The following is a 19,748-nucleotide window of genomic DNA, read 5'->3' as shown; positions in this document are numbered from 1 at the left end:
CAAGTTCCATCCCACCCAAACTTGATGGCTTTGGTTGCGATTTCACCACGAACGAACGTCATCTTCTTCGGCACTCACGGGGCAATCTTGTCGCTTTGACTTTTCCTGATAATCACTACCACCTCCATTCATCTCTCCTCGAACTCAGGAGCAAGACTCATCCACGGTTCGAGGCATCGGAGTCCAGGTGATGTCGATTTGACGATCACCCATTCTAGGGTTTTCTGGTGAACCGTGTAGGATTTCAAGCATTTCCCGGCCGAATTGGACTTTGGCTCAGGTAGAAAAGTTCTTCCCCTTGTTGTGTTCTACAATTTTGTAAAATTTGGTAATTTTTGGAGTTAATCGGAAAATAGGGTTTCCGTTCGCTAGAAACCGCTGCATACGGCGGCGCATAGCTAGTTGGTCAACTTTGTCTTTCTAGGCTAAATTCAATATTCTGAATTCAATTTTGATAGCTGTTTGATATGATTTCATTGTTTGAGCCTAGTTTCGAAGATTGTCGCCCCTTGATCTTTGTAGTAAACGATGAACCGATCGTTAAATCATCACCAAATCTTAGTAAGAATTTATACGTATTATTTGAGGACCTTAGAAACTTATGGATTAGAAATCCGGTGGGCAGATCTTCTTGATTGATTTACTAGGGTTGATTTTGATCAAAATGTTCTTATTCATTCTTAAATATTAAAATTAGTATTACTAGAGACTATGTAGGCTTAGTGGGCCTATATTAGTTAGTGAGTTATCCCAGACATTATATACCTTGATTTATGTGTATGGGATGCCTTATTGTGATATATATGTATATGTGTATTTATCTTCTTGAAAATATGAATGATAGGTATGATAACTGTTATGACAATGTGAGCCTAGAATCATATTAGAAGTATTATGTAGAACTTTTATGCTTGTGTGACATGTTATTGGCCATGAGAAGTTCATAGTGCAAGCTTCTATGTTGTAACTCCTAGGGGTAGGTTGTGTGTTGAACTTACTACACCATGAAGCAGTGGTATATGGATGGTCCTGCTTGGTATATCCGTGATAGGGGACCATACATATTACATGGGTGATCACCGCCTGCACGATTAGACTATGCTTATGGTTCTGCTTGGTATATCCGTAATAGGGAACTATACGCATTTTAGGAGTGATCATGCTTGATATATCCGTGATGGGTGATCACTACCTAGAGCTATAAGATATAGTCCTGCTTGGTATATCTGCAATGGGGGACTATTAAGGGTGATCATGCTTGGTACATCTGTGATGGGTGATCATTGCCTACGTTATTAGACTATGCCTATGGTTCTGGTTGGTTTATCTGTAATGGTGAACCATACACATTCTAGGAGTGATCACACTTGGGTATATCCGCGATGGGTGATCACTACCTAGAGTTAGGATGTGGTTCTGCGTGATATATCCACCATGGGGGACCATACGTATTTCAGGGGTGATCATACTTGGTATATCTACGCTAGGTGATCACTGCCTGCACACTTAGATTATGCCTATGGTTCTGCTTAGTTTATCCGCAATGGGGGACCATAACCATGCTAGGGGTGATGATGATTAGTTATACGTAGAACACTTCGGTAGGCGACCATATTTTAGTTTGATTTCGTTAAGTGGTTTGGAATCATTACTCTTGCTCATTTCCATAAAGTTAGACTGGAACCCTAGATTCGAATGAATGGGAATTACCCACAGTAGACGTTATGAGTATAAATTAGATTTACCATGTTATTATTTATAATCCAAGTAAGGAATTGTGTAGAGTTCCTTTATTAAATTTTGTGAAATGATTTGTGATCTTTTTGATTGATTAACATAGTTAAATGTTAATATTGTGCATCTTTGATTCATGAAATTGGTTAATTAAAGTGATTGTGGAATGATGTTGGATATGATTGTTATTAATATGATTAGATTAGGTGATCAATGTGACTAGGGAATAATAATGTGCTTTGTTGATTTTTTAGATATGTTACATGCTATGAATTGCGGTATTATGTTGAAAACATAGTGATTTATATGATTGATGGAATGGAAATCTTGAATATCATGTAGGTTTGTTATGTAGCCTGAATCAAATAATTCATGCTTGTCAAGTCCCAATAATTGATTGAGGAATGCTATGCCTTTTTGTTAAAACGTACTGGGATAAACGTCAAAGTGTAGTGGATGGTGAACTACGAAAGACTTGATCCCTTCTTAGGGTACGTAGGCAGTCTAACGCTAAGGTTAGATGCATCCATGAAATAAAAGAAAATGATTGCGTGGTTGAATCATTGATTGAGTTTTGGTTGTTTTGGAGGCAAGACATGATGGATAAACAAGGATGTGTTGATGTCTCGTGTCGATCTTAGACATATGTTGGGATCGGGGGCGTGACATGCCGAGTTGGTCAGGCCAATGTCTATCTCTTTGCACCTGAGTTTAACCTCCATCTCTTAAAATTGTAAGAGCATCTCCGACAGAGAAATACAAATCTAAGACGTAAAAGTTAATTTACATCTCATTTTATATTTTAGGGAGATGTAAATGTTAATTATACTCTCGATGAAAGAAGATGTAATTTGAGATTCCATTTGTTGTTCTCTCTTTGATTGTCAAATCCCACCTCCAAAAAAATGTAAAGAAAAGTGCAAATTTTCATTTTTATTTACATCTATTAGCGGAGATGAATATTTTACATTCGGCCATTGTAATGTTTTCCAGCCAACCAAAACTGTAAAATACCAATTTTACAATATTTTGCATCTTTTATCGGAAATGCTTTAATAGTTTAAGGTGGTGCTCCACACACTCATTTTTACCTCTTACACCCCCTCAATTTCCGACCATCAAATCAAATAAATTGAAGAAAATCAATGGACAAAAATAAACAAAAGTATGTTAAAAGTAAAAATGAGTGAATAGTACTACTCATAGTTTATCCAACGCAAACAAAACAAACACACAAAATGATTAACAATAATGAGTTTGTTTGGATGTGTTTTAAAAATGATTGAAAATGTTTTTAAAGAAAATGTTCTCGGGTTCCAAAAGCACTTTAAGTGCTTTCTACAATAAGTACTAGTTATGTGCTTCTTTCAGGAAACACTTTAAGTGTTTTTCCAAAATTTATTAGCATTTTTACTAAAAATTATTTCCAAAAAGATTTTCACTAAAAATACTTTCGATCATTTTAAAAGTACATTAAAAAACAAGCTCAATATTAATTTTGGCCACCGCAAACAGAACAAACACAGAAGACTAACAATAATATTAATTTTGGCCTCTATATAAACTTGTCCTAATCGGCCGGCCACAATTATTCCCGCTCATTCTCAGCGTATTTTATTTTTCAAAGTCCCCTTTTTAATTCACAATACGCGCGGTTGCCCATCCTCCAAATTAAAATCCCCCGCCACGTCACCACAGTAATTAATTATCTATTCTTTTTCAAATTTTATTTTTCATCCACTACCGTCGTTCTCACTCGTCTCCCCCCTCTCTCTCTCTCTCTCTCTCTGCAACTCTCACTTTGCCTTTAAGAAGACGAAACATTCTCTCTATCTCTCTCTCGCTACTTTCTCTCTCTACAGTGGCACACATTGCAGAAAAATAGTAGCAGAAAGATTTGATTAATTTTAAATAATTATTAAGTAAATAAATTAAAAAAGGGAAAACAATGTTCTTCGCTTTCGGTTCGCGAGCCATGTGACCGCTCTGACATTTTCTCTTTGCTCTTCTTTTACTTCTTCTTCTTCTTCTTCTTCTTCTTCTTACTTCTTCCATTTTTTTTGTTTTTTAATCGCTGCATTTTTCCAAATCTCTGTCACCGAGTCACCGTCCGAATTGACTCAGCTGGATGGCCTCGTCCTCACGAGCCCGCAGCAGCTCGCCTTTCTCCTACCGGAAGCCATCCAGTCCCTACTCCTCCACCTCCTCGTCTGCCGCGTTGATCAACGGTCGGATGATTCCGCGCTCCTGTTTGACCTCGGCCTCCTCGTTCTACAACTCGGGAGGTGGACTCGGGTCCCGATCCATGACGCCGGGTCGCGGCCGCTCCGATTCAATGCAGTACGCTTCGGGGGGTTACAGTGCTCGCTCGCCGGTCGGGTTCGCGTCCGAGGAGCTTTTGGCGGAGATGCTCGAGGCGCCCAAGGGTGGGGATAGCATATCGGTGACGATTCGGTTTCGGCCGCTGAGGTAAGTGTTAGTAGATCTGAGCGTATTGGATCAGATCTATGAGCTCTGGGATTGGAGGATTTTGAAATGTTGGATTCTAGGGTTTGGTTTTGAGGCAGTGTGATTGAATTGGTTTCGTTTTTTGGGGGTTTTGGTTGCAGCGAGAGGGAGTTTCAGAGAGGGGATGAGGTCACTTGGTATGCAGACGGCGATAAGATTGTGAGGAATGAGTATAATCCAGCTACGGCCTATGCATTTGGTAATATATTAGTTAGTATTCATTAAATTTGAAAATTTTGATGTGGGGTTCATTTTGATTTCAGTTTGTTTTGGGAATGAAAAAGAAATTGTGTTGGAATTAATCTGCATTTAACGTAGAAACTTTTTGAAAACTGATTGGATTTGGGGATGATTTTGTTGCGGCAGATAGGGTTTTTGGACAGCATGCCAATTCGCAAGAGGTGTACGAAGTTGCCGCTAAACCTGTTGTCAAAGCTGCCATGGAAGGTGTCAATGGTATGACATACTTCTCTTGTTGATCACAAATGGAGAATTTGATAATCCCTAACAAGAAATGTTGATATTGTTTCTGTAGGAATGTGTATAATTTTTTTAATGAAAAGTGGAGACTGGTCCAAAGTCTATTAGGTTTAGTTGAAAACGGATAGATTAAGTAAATTATGTTCAATTCTCTTGTTAATTTTCCATTTCTTACGGCTTGAGTATTGACAATGCAGGTACCGTTTTTGCTTATGGTGTGACAAGTAGTGGAAAGACACACACTATGCATGTAAGTTCCGCTTTCTTTTCTTGGGATTATGCTACTGAAAGTTAAAGAATATTGAAAAATCATGTTCGCTTGTTTTTTCAGTAAAGCTCCGTTTGTGAGTTGTGCTGAAAAGGTTATAATGACCAATGTTTACACTCTGTCTCTTTGATCCCACACTAGGAGACTAGATTTAAGGTTGCCTTCCATGGCCCTGAAAATATTAATGTCTAATGATGAATGAGAAACTACGTATATGGAAGTTATTACACCATAATGATAGTGGTTGTTTTCAATGTGAATGTTTTATCTGTTTTTTTTCTCCATTACAAGGATTTTTTGAAGTTGAAATTTGATGGCCATGTGCTCATTTTGCTTGGATTTGCAGTAATCCAACATCTAAACAGACCTAGCACCCATCTAAGATTGATCTAGTTGTTGTTCACAATAAAGGAGTTACATACTTGGAAACCCTTGTATTTGCTTGTAGATTGTTAGTGGGGGGACGCAAGAGTGGTCATGAAAACCTGATAACAAATGGGCACGCTGTTTGTGCTTTCTAATCTTTATCAACCCTTTACAAAACTATCTTCGTTTAACTCCAGTAAAAATCCTGCACCAGCACTTATATCCCCTCTTCCCCTTTAGATTCAACGCACATTAATACATAATGTAAAAGAACTTTGTTAAAGGCTGAAGGACAGAAATTTAGCATAGATGTATATCTGGTAAACTAAAATGACAAGCCGAACCTCAAAAGCCATCTAAATGATGGAGCCTAAGCTTCATCATGGAGTGTTCCACTCCCTCAGAAGCTCTTCATGTCTCAAGTCACAAGAACCACATAAAACTTAAAGGATCCCTTCTTCAAACAGCTTTATTGTTTTTACATTTCTACCATATAGTAACCCAAAAACAAGACCTGGGCCTGACATACCCAATTGACTCCAAATCCCCAAAAGCTTGACATGGATTCTTTTCTGCATTCTTACAAATATATAAAGAAATGCACTCTCAGGCATGATTCCATTGATCATCAAATTATCCAGAGTCATTTGGATCTATTTATTTGAGCAAGTCAAAACATCACTGGTAGCACCTAAGTATCAGTATCTAATTTAACTAAGCTATAATGATTTAATGAAGCCATAAACGATTGAAGATTTTTAAGGTGCAGTTGGGTAAGTCCTAGGTTTGGTTTGTGATTAGCCGAAATGTAGATGAACAACTGTTCATGCACTGACATATAGCTATGTTTAACTTGTTTACTTTGGAACATTGTATGTGTCGTATGTCCCTAATACCATTCTATCTGGCAAGGTCACATTAGATTCTGCCAGAATATGATCTTTTGAACTTAGTTTGTTCATCCATAATTTTCATCATATGTTTGTGTTGTACCTTACTTTTGTTCTTTATGAAGTTTTTTGCCATACTTCATATTGTTTGTTTGGGTTCCCTTACTGTTGTGTTTACTCATTTCTAATCTACACAGGGTGATCAAAATGCTCCAGGTGTCATACCGTTGGCGATAAAGGATGTCTTCAGTATTATTCAAGATGTAAGAGCTCCTAAGAGTTTTGTAGTTCTGAAGTATGACTGTTAAATCTTAGTTTTCCTTTATTCCTCCCCCTTCCTTCAGTTTAACATTACGCTAGGATATTTCTTGCCATTTTTTTCTTGTACATTCTCAGAAAGTAAATTTATTTTTGTACAGTCACCACTCCATTCCCTCCCTTCATTCCCACACTGGTTTCTTAGTATTACCTTGGGAGTTACATATATGTTGCATCTATTTTAATAGTTTGATTTTAAACATACTAGTCCAGATGTGATTTGTTTTCTTCATCAATGTTATTGTGATAATTTACTTGTAAGTGCTTTTATTGCATATCCTGTCTGTCTTTCAGCATCAAGGTGTCTATTTGTTTTCTGTTTCTGTTGATACAAACACTAGAGACAGACTTGAGTTTCCTGTTTGGTGGCTAATTCATAGCTGCATTCATTTTTCAGACCCCAGGAAGGGAATTTTTACTGCGTGTCTCATACCTAGAGATCTACAACGAGGTCAGTGGAGCTATATGTATTGGCAGTCACATTTTAGGGCTTGAGATTATATGGTAGCTCAGTTTTTCCTTGGTTTAATGTACCTGTCATTCCTCTGTGTTTTGAAGATATTTCCTAATAATTTAAAGGGGCTTTTGGATCTAGGTCCAAAAACATAGGTAGTTTTTGGGACTGAGTCCAGTTATCCAATTAAATATTTTGATATCAATTTTGCCCCTTTAGATAAAAATATTTAAATTCTTTAAATTTTTTAATCATTTATTCAGTTTTTAAATTTTGAATATTTAAATACTCAAACTAAAATATTATCTAGTAACTACTTACTATTTATGAAGAAAACAAAACCAATATAATCTAGTAACTACCTATTGTATAGGAAGAAAGATGCTTTATACCTACAAAGCAGATATAATCTTCCTGCAAAACAAAAATAAACTACCTATTGTATTGGAAGAAAAATGCTGGGAACCTACATGGCGGAACATAGAAATATAAATATGATATAATATACCTCCATTAAAGGAACGAATTTGGAGGGAAAAACAAAAAAAATATAACCCATGTAAAGAAGAGACAAAAAAGAGGAGGATTGGTTCCATGATCTAACAGAGGGAATTGTTTGGAAGGAAAAAAAGGAGGGATGAAACGGATTGGGGTTGAGGTGATTATATGGCTATAACTAATCCTACAATTAAGGGATTAGTTAAACCAAAAATAATCCCATAATTAAGAAATTTTGTGTATTTACTACAATTCGTAAGCCTAAGGGGTAAATATGGTACAAACCACAAATAAGCATACGTGAAATCTTAATTATTGGACCTATTTCAATGAAGTGGACTAATCCTATTAATGGTTCACAAAATTGGATCTATATCAAGTTATTCGTAATTTAAACTCTGGGATTTCTTCCAACCATCATTTATTTGTATATTTTCATCTTCATGATCTAAGTTTTTACTTGACAGATGTTTCTTGATATCCTTTTTAGTTTTTTCCTGAGTGAAAGTTTTTTCTTTTATGTTCAATATTCTTATTTGTATTGATTTAAGGTGCTATTTCTGCATCTGGTATCAGGTGATAAATGACTTGCTTGATCCAACAGGTCAAAATTTGCGTGTTAGAGAAGATTCCCAGGTTTGTAACTCATCTTTTAATGGTTTCCTGATTTAACTGTATCTATTTTCTTTTATTTTTAGGGCCTCTGAAAGATTCCCACTTATATTGTTTTAGGGGAATAATAAATGTATATTTTTATCTTGTATTCATAAGCACATTTAGTTTTTGCTGGCCTTATCATTTTTCTCTGTTTGTATCCTTGAATTTTCAGGGTACTTATGTTGAGGGTATAAAAGAAGAAGTCGTTTTGTCTCCTGGGCATGCACTTTCTTTCATTGCTGCTGGAGAAGGTACTTGCAGGGATGACATATTTGGCTTTTCTGTTTCTCCCAGTTTTATTAGGTTAAAAATGATTTATTGACTGCATTTTGAACCGATGCATGGGAATGGCAGAGCATCGTCATGTTGGATCAAACAATTTTAATCTGTTCAGCAGTCGAAGTCACACCATATTTACACTGGTAAACCTTCTTCACAACATACTTCCCTGATTTTGTAAAGTTTTTATATACTCAATCTGTATTTAATGTTTTATCTTTAAATAATGTTGAGGAACCAAATTCTGAACACATTGAGACATGCATCAATTAAACATAGCAACAGTTTTAAGTCAATTTTAAAATGCAGAGTTTTGGTTACTTGTTTGAGCCTTGGATATTCCTTATGGAACGTAGCACAAATTTTTTCGAGTTCATTTGTCAATACAATATTTGCCTGGGGAGGTACAAGGCTTTCAGATAAATTTGTAAATATTTTGACTGTTGTATTTGTTATTTCCTACTTTTCTCTGTAAAAATTTCTTCGTGTCAGTATTTTTCTGTTTCTTTATACAAGCACATGACATTGTGACTTTTGTGAAACATTCGTGCTAATCATATTTAATTCACCGGATGCATTTGCAGATGATAGAAAGCAGTGCCCATGGTGATGAGTATGACGGAGTGATCTTCTCTCAACTTGTATGGTTCAAACGGATTGTCATCCCAAATATTAGATTTTTAGTTTCATACATGTTTTTAATCTTATTATTTGTTTGTTTGTTTTCTTTAGAATTTAATTGATCTAGCTGGATCTGAGAGCTCGAAAACCGAAACAACTGGACTAAGAAGAAAGGAAGGATCATACATAAACAAGAGTCTTCTAACTCTTGGAACTGTAAGTGCCGTACAATTTGATTAACATTAACTGCATAATTTGTGTTATCTATGGTCCTAAGGCTAAGTAAAGCCTTAATGCACACCATTCTAGCCACATGAAAGAATGTATATAGCAACAATTTTTTCTGCAACATGATGCTGATGCACTTTTCATAAATGATCAAGTTTTACTGTTTAGAAAACAAAGTGGCCACCATTTTTATAAATCATGATCAGGTTTCTAATGAACAGAAAAGCAATAGGATATTTAATTCATAACTTGATGTTATGGTTGCAATGAAGGTAATCGGAAAGCTGAGTGAGGGAAAGGCATCCCATGTGCCATATCGAGATTCTAAGCTTACCCGTCTTTTACAATCTTCGTTAAGCGGGCATGGACATGTTTCGGTGAGTTCCAATACTACAACTGTTAGCCCATGTGCTTTGAAATTTGCTTTTTGAATCAATTATTCTGAAAAAATTATGCAGTTAAAAGTTACAACTATCATAACTTTGCTTTTCATATTTATTTATTTATTTTGCTTTTTTTTCCTTGCGCATGTTTCCCAGCTTATTTGCACGGTGACTCCTGCATCAAGTAGCATGGAGGAAACTCATAATACATTGAAATTTGCAAGCAGGGCAAAGCGAGTAGAAATCTATGCATCGCGTAATAAGGTGTGCAAAGACTCATAGCATGAATACAGTTTTAAGTCAATACTCAACATTAAACACTTACGGCTCACTATTCTGCCCTTTGGCTTTTCTTTGAAATTATTTCTAGCAGATTATTGATGAAAAGTCATTGATTAAGAAGTATCAAAGAGAGATTTCGGTCCTGAAAACAGAACTTGATCAACTAAGGCAGGGGATGCTTGTTGGCATCAGTCATGAGGAGATTGTCAGCTTAAAGCAAAAGGTTTTGTTCCTAAACTGAAATAAGTTCTTTTGGCTTACTAATGAGTTTAAATTAAGACTTACTTATGATTGTTTTGGTTTGGAAATAGTTGGAAGAAGGTCAGTTTAAGATGCAATCAAGATTGGAGGAAGAAGAGGAAGCGAAGGCTGCTCTTATGAGTAGAATCCAGAGGCTGACGAAGCTCATCCTTGTTTCTTCGAAAAATACCATCCCTGGATTGAGTGATATTCCCAGCCACCAACGCGGTTTTTCTGTTGGTGAGGATGAAGTGAGTTCCTTACTCATTTAAGCTGTATATGGTCTGTACTGTTTTCTTCTCCTTTTTTTGACGTTAGTTGTTTGAGCTTGAATGTTGATTATATTTATGCCAAATGTGACAAGTCAGTACGAGGAGAAACTGTGTTGAAAGTTTGAGAATTTATTTTTGTTTTGCAAGTTATGCAGACAAGGATGTTTGTTTCATATTACTGTTTGGTTGCTTAGCTTTAGCAAAGAAAAAAAGGATTTCATTTCTGATCACTTAACTTCTAATGTTAATGTTATGTTTTTCTTTCCTTTCTAGTTAATATTCTCTTAAAAGGTTTATAGTGTCGTCAAACTTGATCTTTCCTACTTGTTTTCTGGAGTGGAAAGCATCATACAATGTTTACTATTTGTGTGGCTTTTGTATGGCAGAAAATGGAAGTAGTGCGAGATGGACCCTTGCTTCTAGAAGGTGAGAACCAAAAGGAGTCACTGTCTTCTGCATCTGCTGTTCCATCAGATATGGCTTATGATTTTAGACACAAGAGATCTTTGAGCAGGTGGAATGAAGAGCTCCCACCAGCTGGCAGTACAATTACAGATTCAACTCAAGCGGGTGAACTTATCAGTGGTTCAGGAGTTCCAGTGGTAACTACTTTTCATATATTTTTGTTCTGTTTCCATTTCAGCATATAAAGCTTGGATGCATTTGTCGAATTATCACAAATACAGTTGATTTCTATTTTAAGTCTTGGTAATAATAATTTGAAATATATATGAGGAAGCACTTTAGTCTTTTGGCTAAGTTAATTTTGCGAAACATTTCTGGGGCCAACTGTCTGAGGAAGAGGGAATTGGAACTTGCTTGTTTCTTTCCCACATGTTCGCGCTTGCGTGCAACATATATATATGGGCTTATGCACGCTTATACAAGCATATACACTTGTAGGAAATTGCAAATAAGATACATGAGGATTTATCTTGTCTAGTTTTCAGAGTTCTTACCATTCTTCCTTCAAATACTTTTCCTGTTCAGAACTCTTACTCATTCAATGATCAAATCAGGATGTGCCATAAAGTTTCTTGTATGTACTATTTGATTTTGCCACGTACCACATAATAACTATTATTTCTTATTAACAGACTTATGGTAAGTAATAATTGCCCTTGGGCAAGTTCTATATATAATTTACTTAGACACTTCAGTATGAATTCGTTTGTTGGCTCCAATATTCATTTATTTTAAAGGATTTATTATTCATTATTATGATGTAATTATGATTGCTTATTTTAATATACTTTAGGGAGGGATGACAATGTCAGATCACATAGACCTGCTGGTTGAGCAAGTTAAGATGCTTGCTGGAGAGATTGCACTGGGCACCAGCTCCTTGAAACGATTGGTGGAGCAGTCTGTAGATGACCCTGAAAGCTCCAAAACTCAAGTATATATTCTATTCTTATTAATCCTATTCTGCATACTTGGAAGTCCTAATTATTGTCTCCGGAATGTTGTGAAAGCTTGGTTAGCAAAAAAAATAAGAGACAGTGGCTTGCACTTGTTAGTTGAATGTTGGGTAGGGCCTATTTAACACAATATTAATTGACAGTTGGAACTAATTGAATATATCTGCGGAGTTTGTCATTTGGATCCATCTTACTGTGGTATTCTGGCTAGTGGCTATAAATGAGGTCATGTTCATTTGAATCTGATCAGTTTTTACAAGCAATAATGTAAAATTTACGGGCCTGTCTAGTTCATGATCTCCATTTAACACTCAACATCCTAAGTAGTTTAACAGTTTACAGCTTCATTTGAGCAGCAGCTGAAGTATGTTTATTTTGCTTAAAATGATCGTGATTAAAAATCCATGCTTACAGATTGAGAACTTGGAATGTGATATCCATGAAAAGAGAAGGCAAATGAGGGTTTTGGAACAGTGCATTAACGAAAGTGGTGAGGCTTCAATTGCTAATGCATCTATGGTTGAGATGCAGCAGGTAGTTTTGCATTCTCATCATCTTAGTTATTGTTATTCATAAGTAGTACTCCAATTTTGTTTTACTATTGTCAAAAAATTGCTGAAATTTTGTTTTAATCTGCAACAGACAGTTAAGAGACTGACAACCCAGTGCAATGAGAAGGGATTTGAGTTGGAAGTGAGTGCATGCTTATATCAGTTTTTGATGTACACAAAATGGGCAATGTTTAATTTTAAATTTTTCCTATTGCTTTAGCTGTTATCTGTGTTTGGGGATATAACCCTTGCTCATTACATTCTAATTGCCGTGGAACTCATCTTTTAAGTGTACCTTTCATGCAGATAAAATCAGCAGACAATCGTATTCTCCAGGAGCAATTGCAAAATAAGGCTAGAATGCCTTCCTTAGTTCCTTTTGAGCATTATCTTTTGTTAACTTTTTCTTCCATTCAGCTGATCATTTTATGCTTTACTTGTATCAGTGCAGGCTTTTAAATCCTGAAGTATATTGCTGAGCTTTCTGTGTATTTGCAGTGTGCAGAGAACATGGAATTGCAAGAAAAAGTGGATCAGTTAGAGCAGCGTTTGGCTTCAGTATCTGGTGAAAGATCATCACCGTCTTCCGAGCAGTGTGTATCTGAAGAGTATGTTGAGGAGTTGCAAAAGAAAATTCAGTCTCAGGTGGTTACTGACACTTTCTGGCTCATCAATCTATAGAGCTTAATGGATTAGTAAATGCTAGCTACCACCTTTAGTTCAAGTATATTTACATACTATTGACTAGCACCCTCTCTTTTGTTTTAGTTTATTGTTCTTGGTTCATGTGTACTTTATGTAGAAGTTATAGTTTCTCTGTCATCATTACTTGCCAGTTGAACTTATATTTATTTATTATTTAGATGGCGAAATCCATAGCTTTGTTTAGTTATATTTTCTTTGTACTTTCACGTGAATTGGTTAATATTAGGAGTTCTCTTTCTTGTGTGCTTGAATATATTGTTGTGGCAATGTAAGATGTTGAAGAGACGTTGCTTCAACTTTCATGCTATACATCTAACTAATTGATGCTTTTGTTCCTTCTCATAGGGGATTGAGAATGAAAAACTAAAGCTGGAGCACGTGCAGTTCTCAGAGGAGAGGAGTGGGTTACATGTGCAGAACCAAAAACTGGCCGAAGAAGCTTCTTATGCAAAGGAACTGGCTTCTGCTGCTGCTGTTGAATTGAAGAATTTGGCTGGTGAAGTGACAAAGCTCTCATTGCAGAATGCAAAACTAGAAAAAGAGTTGTTGGCTGCCCGGGAGTTAGTCAATTCTAAAAGTTCTTCCATGCAACCTGTTAATGGCATTAGTCGGAAGTACAATGATAGACCAAGAGGTGGGAGGAAAGGGAGGCTATCTGGTGGTGCTGATAACTTTGAGGCATGGAATCTTGATTCGGATGATTTAAGGATGGAACTCCAAGCAAGGAAACAGCGAGAGGCAGCTCTTGAGACTGCCCTTGCTGAAAAGGAATTTACAGAAGAGGAGTACAGGAAAAAGGTTGAAGATGCAAAGAAAAGGGAGGACGCTCTAGAAAATGATTTAGCAAACATGTGGGTGTTGGTCGCAAAATTAAAGAAAGAGGGCGGGTCTATCCCTGAGACACACACAGAAGAAAGGCATAATGATGTGATAGAAAATAGTAATGGTCTAAAAGCAACTGTGAATGAGATTGCCACCATAGAGAGACAAGTTTTGGATGCTTCAAAATCCGCTGATGATGAAAGTCCTAAGGATGAACCTCTTGTTCTTCGCCTTAAGGTAACCCGAGAATCTGCATTCTCTTTTGAAATAAATGTTCTAGGATTGTTTCAGTATTCCTCTATGATTTGGATTGGGGACATTAAAAGGCTATCGGTTCTGTTTTAAGGTTCCTTTAGTTTTGTAAAACCAATAAGTCAAAAGCACAGTAATGTTTGAATGGCGCTGAGGACATGAAAAATAAGAGTCAATTGGTACTTTAATTTTAGGGCGTTGCTTTCTTAGGTCATAGGTTTGGTTTGGAAACATTTTTGCATAGAGATTGTGTCCTTCTTGGCTCAATCCAAATGGTTCTGTTTCATATGCTTGGCTTCGATGAATTCATGATGTTATCATATGCTTATTAGTATGAGGGGTCAACCATTTTTTTGTTCTTGTGAAAAGCATGCGGATGCTTAAGTTAAAGACTTACACATTAATGAATTATCGTCAAGTTGTGTGGTTTGAAGTAGAGGAGTCCTTTTGTAATCCTAAAAATGTTATAATTGAAAGCCATTTATAATCTACCCCACTGTTATGTTTTCAGGCTCGAATGCAAGAGATGAAGGAGAAAGAGCTCAAACACCAGGGAAACGGAGATTCCAATTCCCATTTGTGTAAAGTATGTTTTGAATCACCAACAGCAGCAATTCTTCTCCCTTGCCGGCATTTTTGTTGTAAGTCATTCTGAAGTTTTGTGTAACAAAAGTTTCAATTCAACCCTAGTTACTCAATCATTTCCAATAGTAACTCTGGTGTACCTTTTGCAGTGTGTAAGTCTTGTTCACTTGCATGTTCTGAGTGCCCAATTTGTCGTACAAAGATTTCAGATAGGCTTTTTGCATTTACTTCGTGACAGTCTATTATTCCCGGAAATGAAGGTAATGCAAGTTTCTCAATCTTTGATCAATTCGTTGCTTGGATCACTTCGATCAATTTGCAGTATTGGATGTGTGATCTATTCATATTTTAGCGAGGGTGACTCTCAATTTGCTTTCCTGCGTTTCTATTTTGCAGGGCTTTTATGAACATTCTTTTTTATGTGAAATAGTGGGTGAGATTCTTTAATTAGTTTGGGTGTATGTAAGTAACTGTGTAAAAGAGTATATCGGTATGTTGTTTGTGTCGCTCTCCATTTGGGTCCTGTGAAATAACTAGGGACAAAGATGGGGAAGAAAGAAATGAGCACATTTGGGAGTTTGAGATGCAGAGGGGATGATGTTGCTTTGTTTTTTTAAGTATGCAGCAAAATGTTGTGATTGAGGGGTCCTGTCCTATATAAAACATTTCTTTGCCGTGTATAGAAAACAAAGTATGCTTAAGAAGCATTATTCTTCCACCTGTTCAGGTGTTTCCTTCATTATTTCACTGTTTATTTTCTTCTGAATTTTGGACATGCAACACTTCCTAGCATTTCTTTTCCCTTTTGCCGCCACGGTGGTGTTCCAAGCCGTTAATACAAGCCCACGTGGAGATAGTTTGACACATGGTCTTTTACTAATGGTTCGGTATGCCACGGTGACCGTGAACTTTAGTCCATGTGAGTAAATTTTAGTTGTCCCTAAGAAAGGGCGGCATGGTGGGTGACTGTTGCTAACAAAATTCGTATTACATTTAATTCTCTGGACACATTTAGTTGGCTCTGTAAGGCAATGATGTAGTGTGGATGCAAATATCACATAGGTTGAGAACGGAATTGATAATCACGTCTTTTATTTTTTTGTCTTTTTTCTCTTACACTCTTAATTTATGGATATCAAAATTGGATAAAATGAACGGAAATAATGGACAATGTTTTATAAGAGTGGAGAGGGAGAAAACAAATAGGGGTTCATATAGGGTCTCTTGTGTAATCTGCTCCAATCCCTGTGAAAGCACAAGCATCATTGTCTGATTCAAGAAAGAATAAGCTTTGTATTGCTTATGTAGTGAACGATGCACATGAGGTTAGTGCGAACGGTGATTATCATTTTCCATGGGTTATTATTAGCTGGTGAACTGTTTTTTAGATATGTAATGGTGGATGTTTTCGCCGACAGGGTCTCCTTCTTCAATCTATTGCATTTTGAGTTGAAATTCTTGTCACTCTCTAATCTAGCCTAATATAGTAACTCCGCTTGTAATTTTTGACAAACGAGAACATTAGTAGATTAAATTCTTAAACAATAGCTTAATATAGTAATGTTGCTTGTAATTAAAATTAATTTTTAAATACGCAATCAATTTCTCACACCTCAAAGATGGAGTACTTTCGTGCATGATTCTCTTCAGCACATCATTTTTTTATGAGTGAGTGTATTTATTGTCTTTTGATGTTTAGGAGAGCAACGCTCGTACTTTCATAGTTTGGGTATAATATCCCGTACTCATGATCCAATATCATGTATAAGTTTCTCTTTATGCGACATTGATTCATTTACACATAACACAAACGATGCCCTTTTTGTAGTGTGAGTTTCTGATTCTAATTACATAAGTTGATCTCCACTAAATGACATACCAAATGTTGGTGAGATAAATGTTGTGTCTAGCATTAAATCTCTCTCGTCTTGAGAGTCTCTCCTTGCTTAGCTAGGGTTTCCACCAGTTTGTCTGGTTTTCATCTTGTTCGTCGTGTTTCGTCCCCAACATAACTGGTTCTCTCCCATCCACTAGTTGTATGAGATATTTTGCCTCAGTCCCAACCTTCCACCCATCACATCTAATAAGTTTTCCCAGTATTAATTCCGGCCACTTATTGCTTTTAATCCCATCTTGTCGCTGCCTCCTCCATCTACCAGTTCAAATCCTCCAAGATATACCATATATTTTTGTTTCTTTATCTCTCTTCCTTTTGGGTCTTTTTCTATGTCTCTACTTCATGTCTAAGTTTAAATATGAAATTCCATGGGATATTTTTCTCTTTTTGGGGTTTGACCTCCTGTTCCCAGCACCACAATCCCTGGACACGTACTCCATGGAGAGTTTATCCCTTTTATGTCAATGTTTCCTATAGTATCCAGCTTGCAGCCCTAGCCGGTGGCTTTGCTACCTATGTTAAGGAACATCCCTTTATTCCCACTTCCGGCTCTGTCATTTTCAACATGCTCACATCACAACCTTCCCTAATTAAACCCTACATCCCTTATCAGTTTTCTTATTTTTCAATCCCAAGTTGGAAAAATGGAGGAAAGTCCCACTCAAACCACCAATTTTCTAGTTAATCTAGATAGAACTCCTGAACATCCCATCATCAATACTGGTACCTGCCTGGCAGGCTTCCTGACTGCGGAATGCCTACCCCCCCTGGAGTACTATTGTGCATTTAATCAAGAGTTTGTGGGCCCTCTATGGAGACTTCAAAGTTTCTGCTCATACGGATACTACCTTCACCATCACCGCTCCCTCAGAATCTGCAGCAAACAGGATCCTCGATAACGGTCCGTGGAATATTGCTGGAGACTTTCTGGTTGTTTATAGGTTGTCATCTCACCTTACTTTTGAGGAAATCCCTGCTCATTGGATTTACTACTGGGTTTAAATGCATGGGGTGCTTTTAGAAGACTTTTCTATTCAAAATGCTCGTGTGTGTGAGACCTTTTGGCAAAGTTATTGTTGTTGACGACACCTTAGCTTGTCCGGAGGGAGTTCGTGATTTCCTCCGTGTTCGTCTTAAAGTTGATGCCAGCAAAACCATGATCTAATGGAGTTTGGTTACAGCGCCGTGATAGGGGAAGAACTAGGTTGGTGTTCAAATATGAACGACTGTCCAATTTTTGTTTTAGATGTGGAAAACTAGGCCATTTTGACAAATATTGTGAGCATGATGCACCAAATGTGTGCAAGACTGTCCTTACTCTTCGGCCATGATTGGGGAACAAGTCCGTCCCCCTTGTATTACCTTGGCTTCTCACTCTAACAATGGTTCTAGTGGAGGGAAGAGATGGAATTCCCCATCCCCTAGGGATTCTCAAAGCCTTCCTTGGGTTCTTGGTAATTCTCTACCAAAACTGTCGGCGAAGGGAGGGGGTAGGGGGTGCCTCAGCCACGGTGATCTCTACCAGGATGCACAGAAAAATCTTTTAGGGGGGGACCATTTTTGTCGTTTAGCCTGCCTCCTACGGAAACCAACTCAAGCCTATCTAGAAAAAGTTCCCTCCACCCACAACCACTTCTACTGACAATTGGCTTGTTGAGTCTTTCCAATCAACCTTGGCCTTTCTGTCACCCTCAAAGTGAACTTCCTTCTCCCCTTATACCTCAAACCCCACCACACCCCCTAAAGCAACCATGTGTTTCCAAGAAGGGGATCTTTTTCTTTCCTATCATTATTACTCAAATGGAACCCTATCCACTCTATGTAGCTTAATTGGACTTCCATCAGGAACACCTATTAGTCTTGATCTCCACATGGGACTCCTAATCATGCTAGCAGTGGCCCTATCATGTCTAGCATTACTCAGAGTCTTTTGTTGGGAAATCTGGGGAAACCTTCCTTTGACCTTATGCCAATTCGAAGTGCTCAGAAACGAAAGGTTCATAACTGTGATACTGATGTAGAAAGAAAAAACAAAAAACTATAATACTGGAGAATCAACTATCTCATTCTCTAGCCCAGGAGACCAAGCATCCCAAGGTTGCTACTGTGGCAACTTATATGCGTAACCGTGGCCGACCCTCTGCCTGTCGCGGTAGATCATGTATTTCTTGTTTGGCAACAACCAAACCAGTAATTTCTATTGAATATTCCAATGACATGTATACCACCGCTTCTCCACACTCATCGGGTGAAGTCGACAGTGGTGCTATCAAGGGTGTGGAGAACCCCACAATTCTCTAGGGCACTGGTGGTTGGTCTGACATAGCCAGGGGGAACAAGTGATCTACCTAGTCTTGAAATGTTAAGGGATTGGGCAAGACTTGATAGTGGATGCTCTTCGTGAGCAAGTAAGAATAAATAAGCCCTTGGTTGTTGTTTTTTTTATCTAATACTAAGTGTAAGAATGATGTCTTTAAAAGGTTGGCTGCTCCCTAGGTTTTTGCAATGTTTTTTCTGTTCCTGCAGTTGGCAAGTCTGGTGGGTTATGTCTCAGGTGGAAATATGGTACTGCTGTCCAAATCTTATATGTATCTAATTTTGTTATCGACACATGTGTCCAAGTGCAGTCCGAGTCCCCTTCCATTCATATCTTCTGGTTTTATGGTCCTCTTCACTATCATAAAAAAGTTTTTTTTAGGAGAATATTGCATCTCATTCTTTGACCTTGGTCTTCTATGGCTATGTGTTGGTGGCTTTAACGAGCCGCGTGAAAAGATGGGAGGTAGAGAATAAGATTACGACCGTACCATATTCCTAAAGAACTTTATGCATCATAAACCTCTCATTGATCTTCGATACATTTGTCCAGTGTTTACCTGGGAACGTGACTGGAAGAATTAGGGTAAGATTGAGGTACGTTTTGATAGAGCTATTGTTAACGTGCAATGGATGGATTGATGGCCTCAGGCGATGATTTCCCATGGTCCTTTGATGGGCTCTGATCATCGCCCCTTAATCATTTACTCTTCTCATCCTA

At 37.4% G+C, this 19,748-nt stretch overlaps 1 protein-coding gene across 2 annotated transcripts; it reads left to right on the top strand.

Annotated features, from left to right (window-relative positions):
- Nucleotides 1-3,491: 3,491 nt before the first annotated feature.
- On the top strand, nucleotides 3,492-15,553 carry LOC103965223 (kinesin-like protein KIN-7D, mitochondrial). Of its 2 annotated transcripts, none has more exons than XM_009378245.3 (25): nucleotides 3,492-4,203; nucleotides 4,344-4,441; nucleotides 4,609-4,698; nucleotides 4,920-4,972; nucleotides 6,444-6,509; nucleotides 6,962-7,015; nucleotides 8,093-8,152; nucleotides 8,346-8,424; nucleotides 8,528-8,595; nucleotides 9,037-9,093; nucleotides 9,185-9,289; nucleotides 9,574-9,678; nucleotides 9,841-9,948; nucleotides 10,055-10,189; nucleotides 10,278-10,457; nucleotides 10,865-11,080; nucleotides 11,737-11,877; nucleotides 12,314-12,433; nucleotides 12,542-12,592; nucleotides 12,757-12,804; nucleotides 12,949-13,095; nucleotides 13,501-14,214; nucleotides 14,741-14,870; nucleotides 14,964-15,074; nucleotides 15,211-15,553. In XM_009378245.3, exons 1-24 carry the CDS (start codon nucleotides 3,863-3,865, stop codon nucleotides 15,047-15,049), a joined length of 3,252 nt encoding a protein of 1,083 aa, XP_009376520.2. In that variant the 5' UTR covers nucleotides 3,492-3,862; the 3' UTR covers nucleotides 15,050-15,074; nucleotides 15,211-15,553. The 2 variants fall into 2 exon arrangements, with proteins under 2 accessions (XP_009376520.2, XP_009376521.2); XM_009378246.3 differs by having other exon boundaries at nucleotides 3,493-4,203; nucleotides 10,058-10,189.
- The last annotated feature ends 4,195 nt before the right edge of the window (nucleotides 15,554-19,748 follow it).

Source organism: the organism of the source record quoted next, unplaced genomic scaffold, assembly GCF_019419815.1.
Source record: "Pyrus x bretschneideri cultivar Hongxiangsu unplaced genomic scaffold, Pyrus_bretschneideri_v1 Contig85, whole genome shotgun sequence".
Taxonomy (NCBI): Eukaryota; Viridiplantae; Streptophyta; class Magnoliopsida; order Rosales; family Rosaceae; genus Pyrus; species Pyrus x bretschneideri.
The sequence above is the reverse complement of the archived record's forward strand: the minus strand, read 5'-3'. Positions and strand labels throughout refer to the sequence as shown.